Source organism: Vigna unguiculata, chromosome 6 (genome assembly GCF_004118075.2).
Source record: "Vigna unguiculata cultivar IT97K-499-35 chromosome 6, ASM411807v1, whole genome shotgun sequence".
Lineage (NCBI taxonomy): Eukaryota > Viridiplantae > Streptophyta > Magnoliopsida > Fabales > Fabaceae > Vigna > Vigna unguiculata.
The window spans coordinates 16,024,204-16,031,844 of NC_040284.1; the positions used below are offsets into that span (position 1 = coordinate 16,024,204).

At 32.8% G+C, this 7,641-nt stretch overlaps 1 protein-coding gene across 1 annotated transcript; it reads right to left on the reverse strand.

Moving 5' to 3' along the window:
* Positions 1 to 2,477: 2,477 nt before the first annotated feature.
* On the reverse strand, positions 2,478 to 5,534 carry LOC114187637 (glycerol-3-phosphate acyltransferase 1-like). The gene is made up of 2 exons (XM_028075932.1): positions 4,618 to 5,534; positions 2,478 to 3,524 (listed from the first exon to the last, which is right to left on the reverse strand). Exons 1-2 carry the CDS (start codon positions 5,344 to 5,346, stop codon positions 2,658 to 2,660), a joined length of 1,596 nt encoding a protein of 531 aa, XP_027931733.1. The 5' UTR covers positions 5,347 to 5,534; the 3' UTR covers positions 2,478 to 2,657.
* Positions 5,535 to 7,641: the final 2,107 nt, after the last annotated feature.

Here is a 7,641-nt window from a genome sequence, read left to right on the forward strand (position 1 = left end):
TTAACATTTGAAAATGCTTCCAATTAAGGAGAATAAAGTAATTTTGAGGATTTGAGAAATTTTATTGAATTTAATTTACATGAATGTGAGGTGATGATGTTGTGCAAATTATGGTTCGTGTTCCATTTTTTATTTGAAAATCTGAACACCAAAATATTTGCTAGCACTCCCCACATAAGTTTACAGCACTCCTCACCTCTGGGCGCAGTAATTTTTTTTTATTTGAAAATGATTCCAAGCAAGGAGGATAAATGAATTTTGAGGATTTGAGAACTTTTATTGAATTTAATTTACATGAATGTGAGGTGATGATGTTGTGCAGATGGTGTGTGTTCCATTTTTTATTTGAAAATCTGAACACCAAAATATTTGCTAGCACTCCCCACATAATATTACAACACTCCCCACCTCTGGATGCAGTAATTTTTTTTATTTGAAAATGATTCCAAGCAAGGAGGATAAAGGAATATTGAGGATTTGAGAACTTTTATTGAATTTAATTTACATGAATTTGAGGTGATGATGTTGTGCAGATGGTGTGTGTTCCATATTTGATTTGAAAATCTGAACACCAAAATATTTGCTAGCACTCCCCACATAATTTTATAGCACTCCCCACCTCTAGGTGCAGTAATTTTTTTTTATTTGAAAATGATTCCAAGCAAGGAGGATAAATGAATTTTGAGCATTTTGGACCTTTGATTTAATTTCATTTACATGAATGTGAGGTGATGATGTTGTGCAGATTATGGTGTGTGTTCCATTTTCGATTTGAAAATCTGTACACCAAAATATTTGCTACCACTCCGCACATAATTTCACAGCACTCCCCACGTTTGGGCGCAATATTTATTTTTTTAATTCGAAAATGCTTCGAAACAAGGAGGATAAAAGAATTTTGAGTATTTTGGAACTTTGATTTAAATTGATTTACATGACTGTGAGGTGATGATGTTGTGCAGATTATGGTGTGTGTTCCATTTTCGATTTGAAAATTTGTACACCAAAATATTTGTTACTACTCCCCACATAATTTGACAACACTCCCACGTCTGGGCGCAATATTTATTTTTTTAATTTTAAAATGCTTCCAAGCAAGGACGATAAAGGAATTTTGAGCATTTTTGACCTTTGATTTAATTTCATTTACATGAATGTGAGGTGATGATGTTGTGCAGATTATGGTGTGTGTTCCATTTTCGATTTGAAAATCTATACACCGAAATATTTGCTACCACTCCCACATAATTTCACAACACTCCCCACCTTTGGGCGTAGTATTTATTTTTTTAATTTGGAAACTCTTCCAAGCAAGAAGGATAAAGGAATTTTGAGCATTTTGGACCTTTGATTTAATTTCATTTACATGAATTTGAGGTAATGATGTTGTGCAAATTATGGTGTGTGTTCCATTTTCGATTTGAAAATTTGTACACCAAAATATTTGCTACCACTCCCCACATAATTTCATAGCACTTCCCACGTCTAGGCGCAATATTTATTTTTTTAATTTTAAAATGCTTCCAAGCAAGGAGGATAAATTGGAACTTTGATTTAAATTGATTTACATGACTGTGAGGTGATGATGTTGTGCAGATTATGGTGTGTGTTCCATTTTCGATTTGAAAATCTGTACACTAAAATATTTGTTACCACTCCCCATATAATTTGACAGCACTCCCCACGTTTGGGCGCAATATTTATTTTTTAAATTTTAAAATGCTTCCAAGCAAGGACGATAAAGGAATTTTGAGCATTTTTTACCTTTGATTAATTTCATTTACATGAATGTGAAGTGATGATGTTGTGCAGATTATGGTGTGTGTTCCATTTTCGATTTGAAAATTTGTACACCAAAATATTTGCTACCACTCCCCACATAATTTCACAGCACTCCCCATCTCTGGGCGCAATATTTATTTTTTTAATTCGAAAATGCCTCCAAACAAGGAGGATAAATGAATTTTGAGCATTTTGGAACTTTGATTTAAATTGATTTACATGACTGTGAGGTGATAATGTTGTGCAGATTATGGTGTGTGTTCCATTTTCGGTTTGAAAATCTGTACACCAAAATATTGAAAGCCCTAGTGGCCGTCTTCTTTGATTAACTGTGAAAAAACTTCCAAACACAACTTTCATTTCAAACGCGAAAATGGTGGAAACGTCGCCGTGGATGACTTCTAGTGATAACTGTGTTCTTCGGCAGTAAGCACAACACTCCTTTGCTTCTCTATGGCTTTTGATCTCTCTCTGCTTCTCTAAGAACAACAATTTACTCTACCTTTTGCTCTTTCTCGGTCCCCCTTTCTCTCTCTCGCACCAACATTTTTATTTTGGCAAAAAGAACTTGGGTAACTTCCGCACGTGCACATCAGTTTACTTTCATTTAAAAAAATTAATTTAAAAATAAAAAAAGGGTGTCACGTAAGCCATGTCAAAATTGAGTTCAGAAAATATGTTGGAATATCATTTTTGAAAAAAAAAAATGATTGTGTACAAACACTTTTCCATTAAAACCTAATGAAATTTCAAAGGAAGAACAAACTTCACATAAATCTCTGACTCACTTTCAGTTTTTACACAAGAAGAGATTGACATAAAAAAAAAAAAAAATTGACATTCCTTTGAACAATTTTCAAACCCCATTTCCATGATCAGAATCTTCTCCCCTTCTTTTCTTGAACAACCCCTTCATTCCCAGCAAGCATCATATATTTATCCCTCCTTGTAAGGTTGGTGCACTCAAATCCCAAAGCATACCCTAACTCTTTCTGTATATGATTTGCCACTTCATGACTAGACCTTCCCCCACCACAAGTGTGTTCTCTGGGAACCTTTTCAAGGATCTCAATGCAATATTTTGGGTTAGGGTTCATGAAAAAGAAAAATGGATCAAACACCTTCAGGCCACTTGCTGTGGTCCCATAGAACATGCTCACTTCAACATTCACAGCCACAGGCACAATCTCATCAGCCAGTTCTGCAAACAAGGAACTGAACCTTAACAGATAGGGTTCCCTACAAGTTGTTCCTTCGGGAAACACCACCAAATCCCCTTCACCAAGCAACCTCTTCATGGTTTCTCCATCTTCTTTTCTGTCCCTTGTGAGTCCTATGGTCCTAAGAGGGGCCAGAAACTCAGACACCCTGCTTAAACTGTAGGTCACTGCTGTCAAAGGCCTCCCCAAACCTGAGCTCAGAAAAATTGGATCCAAGAGAGTCCTGTGAGTGCAGACATAAAGCACCCCTTTATCTGACTCTGATCTTTTCTGGTTTTTGTCCTTGAAATCAAATTTCAACCCACACCACGCTCCTAATGCCACTGTGAATTTGCAGCAAAGGAACACACCCAGAAAGATTCTGTAAATGGCCATCACAAACCCAATTGGAAGCCACATGAACATGCAGAGGGTTGCTGAAGGAGTAGGCAAGAATGCAAGTCTTCCATCATGAAATATTAAGGACTTTGGATACTTGTTCCTTGGCATCACTTTTCCCTCATTCATCACCACATAAGCCTCCTGCATCATTATCGTTTACTTAGAACAAGATATGACAGAATGCATAAATTGTGAATTAATGGTGTTGGATGCATTGCAGACTAATAATGCTCTACCAACTGAAATAAATATGGCAGAAGGTGAAATAATAACGTATACCTGTGTGGCCTATAACATTGATTTTATTGTAAAATGATAACGTATACATGTGGACTTACACATCTTTTATTGTATCTTAGTCTTTCTGTTTTTTATATAAATTCAATATGGTGTCAGTGTCTTTTTTTATTAGCTCGAGAGGAGGGTCCCTGCACCCTACGAGGGTATCAAAATCAAATATCGAGAAACTAACTCAACAGTTAAACCAATATGAATTCAAGTTTTGGTAACACTGACATGCACACAATATATATATATATATATATATATATATATATATATATATATATATATATATTTGAAATTAAAAAAAACTCAACCTCACAAAATCAATTTATAAAATAAAGTTTGTATTTATTTATATCTTATAAATCAACGAGAAACTTCCAGCACACCTTTTTTATATGAAAGCATATACATTTTAAGCGTAAGACTGGCCAATAATAGGTGGTTCAATAATAATCTAATAAAAGATGAAACAATAAGTACAACAAATAAGAAACTTATTATTGTTCTCATAAACACAAATCTACCTTTTTTTCATATACCTTGTGATAATTTAGCTTTATATATCTATTTCAAAAAAGTCAATTTTCTAAATATACTAAAAATGTAAAGAAAGTTCAAAAGAAAAAAAAAATTCAAATGAATTGTTTGTGTTCTTGGTCAAATCTGAGATCTTCTAGTGGACCAAGAATTAAAGATAAATCCCTCAAAATATTGAATTGATTTAATGAAATGACCTTTTTCTAATATATATACATAGTCCTTCATACTTCGAATCTAGAACTTAATCCTTAAACAATCACACAACCAAAGGCCATAGTTATCTAATATGTGTCACACCAAGTGGTTCTATATTGTTTCTGTAGTTCAGTATATGTGGAAGCTAAAAAAGCAATAGTAACTTCATCATAGTATAACCTTAAGCAGTAGTAGCTAGCTTCAGAGATACCTTGCAAAGAGAAATAAAAAGTTGATCATGAAGGCTTGTGTTACCAATGCCAAGGTCAGGTTTTGTATCTCCAAAATAATCTATGAGGGCACTGTGCTTCACAAGAAAACCAGACTTAGAAACCAAACCAGTGAAGTAAAAACCAGAAGTGTGCAACTCAGTGGCTATAACAGCATCAGCATTCAAATATTCCTTCAGAAACCCTTCCACCATCACTCTAGGCATAGTGGTGAAGAAAACCCTTGACCCTACTGAAGCCACAACCTCATAGGCCTCAAGATTAAGGTTCTCCAAGTAAAACTTTGGTAACACTGCCCTTGAAGTGTTCTCCATGTCCTTCACTTTGAGTCCACAAAAGGAGATGAAGATCATCACTCTGAGCTTCATTTCATAGTTCAGAATCAACAGTATAGGACATGAACAAAGCAAAAGAAATGCCCTGAAAATGCTTCCACCTTCAAAGGCAACCAGCATGAAATAGGGAAAGAAGGAATGAGTCCTTAAGAGGACTTTGTGGAAGTCACAAGCAAGGGTTTGGGACCCTCTACCCTCCAAATCACACTTCACAATATCAGGGAATGAGGAAGGTTGTTGCAATGGTTTAGATGAAAGATCACCCCAATCAAAACCATGGCTTTTTATTTTCCTTGCTACTCCATAACATGATTTAACAAGCACCTGGTTCATGACCCAATTTGCAAGCCTTATGAACTCCAAGGAGGACACCATTTTTTCAGTTTCTCTGATCACTCTAATGTTTCTGCCAACTCAAAAAAGATGAGTTTGAAGCCAGTGAGTGGTTGTTGCTGTGACCAGAAAATGGCAGAGAATACATTTATAGTATCAAACTGGATAGGTGAAAAACAGCATGGAATCATGATTATTTCAAATAGATTTTTCTTTTGGAGTGCATGACAAAATTTGTAATAATTGTTTTACATTATTATACAAAAACAATTTGTCTTTCTTTATATCTAATTTGTTTTATCTTTTCAAGTCAAGTCACTTCCGGTTATATAGTTTAGAGGATAAAACGTATAATGAAAATACATCATTTTCATAAATAAAAACCAAAAAACATTTTTTGTTCATATAATAAGTTTATTTTATAGTTAACAAATAGCAGAATTAAATTTTGTCTCTTGCTCTCTGCATCATAAAATAAATTATTTCCTTTTCACATCTTAGCAAACAATTCTTCTAACTTTTATGTCCTTTTTATCTATCAGAAAGACATTACCAGAGATAAATAAAAATTGGAAAATTTTTTTTTGCCAGAGATTGGAATAAAATTATCATTATATATATATATATATATATATATATATATATATATATAAAACTTTTCACACCTTTTACTACTGTCTCTCTCTTTCCTTTTCTTTTAATATTTCTCTTTCTTTCGTCAACACATGAAGAAATCGGTGAGGGAGCATTGGTTAAAGACATGAATATTTGAATGAAAAATGATATTTTGATTACTAAATTTTGATAATTTTTTCTTATAACATGAGATGTTATCTTTTAAATGATTTTAAAATATTGAGAATGAGAAAAAAAAATTGAAAACAACTTAAAAAATAACACCTAAGATTATAAGAGAAAGTTGTCAAAATTTAGTAATAAAAAATTATTTTCCTATTCAAATTATTCATGGAAAAGTGTTATGATCTTACTTTACTTTTTAAAAATAACAAGTTCGACATTCACATATTATTACTTAATTTTAAAAGTAAGTTAATCTTATGGTAAAATAATATTTTTAATATTAAAGTCGAATGAGCAATAACAATTCAACTCATCGACTGCAATTATAAGAAAAGAATGAATTACTTTCCCGATAAAAGCCTGACCTAAAATGAGACCTTAATAAAGTTGGTTTAGTCAACTTATAGAATACAATAGGATGCTCAAAATGCATGGAGTAGTTAGAGTAGTGCCTGATCCTGCAATTTTTATATTGGTATCTTGATTGGCTATTGGTAAATTTATAGGAGGTTTCAATACTTTTAGTGGTAATGTCTATGTTGTTACAGTTCAGTTTCTGGGAATATTCTTGCAATAAAATTAGTAATAGAAAGAGGGTGGTCAAACTTTAACTTTAAATTGAACTGATTCTATTTTGATATATCAGAAATGGACTTAGACAAAATTAATTAGATTAATATACTTAAGATTTGCATATATTTAGAGAATTAGAAGTAAATTTTGAGCAATTGAAAAGTTAAAATAATATACTCAAATATAGTTTTAATGTTTAATAGAATAACTCTAATAAATAAAACATCACATATCATAATAATAGAGCAAATAGTAAAAAGTATATAATAATTTAACCATTTCAGTCATCCCAAAATATACATAAAATAGAAGTGTCATGAACACATAACAATGTTATAGATATGTCTTAAAACATAAATCAGATTGACAAAAGATTGCTCAAAAGAGCAAGGAATTACATATGACCAATTTTTCAAAAGATGTTCAAAAGACCAATAACCAACAAGCCTAAACTACACAACAACATCTTCGTTGTCTTGATGATCACCAAGGGTTTCCACGTTTGCTCACACCAACATTTGATAATTATTGCAAAAAGGAAAACACAACAAGGAAACAAACACAAAAAGAAAGAAGAGTAAGCTAGTGTATTTAAGCATTTATACGTAAATATAGTTATATAAGTACATCACTCAAGAAACAGATACATGGAGAAAAGAAACATTAACTCAAAAAGTTTTCACTCAATTGAACACCCAACTGACTCTTGACGCAATATCCAGATTATGCACTTGATATATAATTCTAAGGAAGTATGCACCTGCATTGATTTCTAAACTCTACAAAGTCTAGTCACAAGGGTTATGACCCAATCAATCACAAGGTTAATCCCAATATGTCTCAGGCTCAAACACCTCAAAAGACTAGGATCTCCTACCACTCTCACCACATAATCATTCCACTCTACGTGAGTGTAAGTGATTATTATTCTACAACAATTCTCACTTAAGCTAGATTGATATC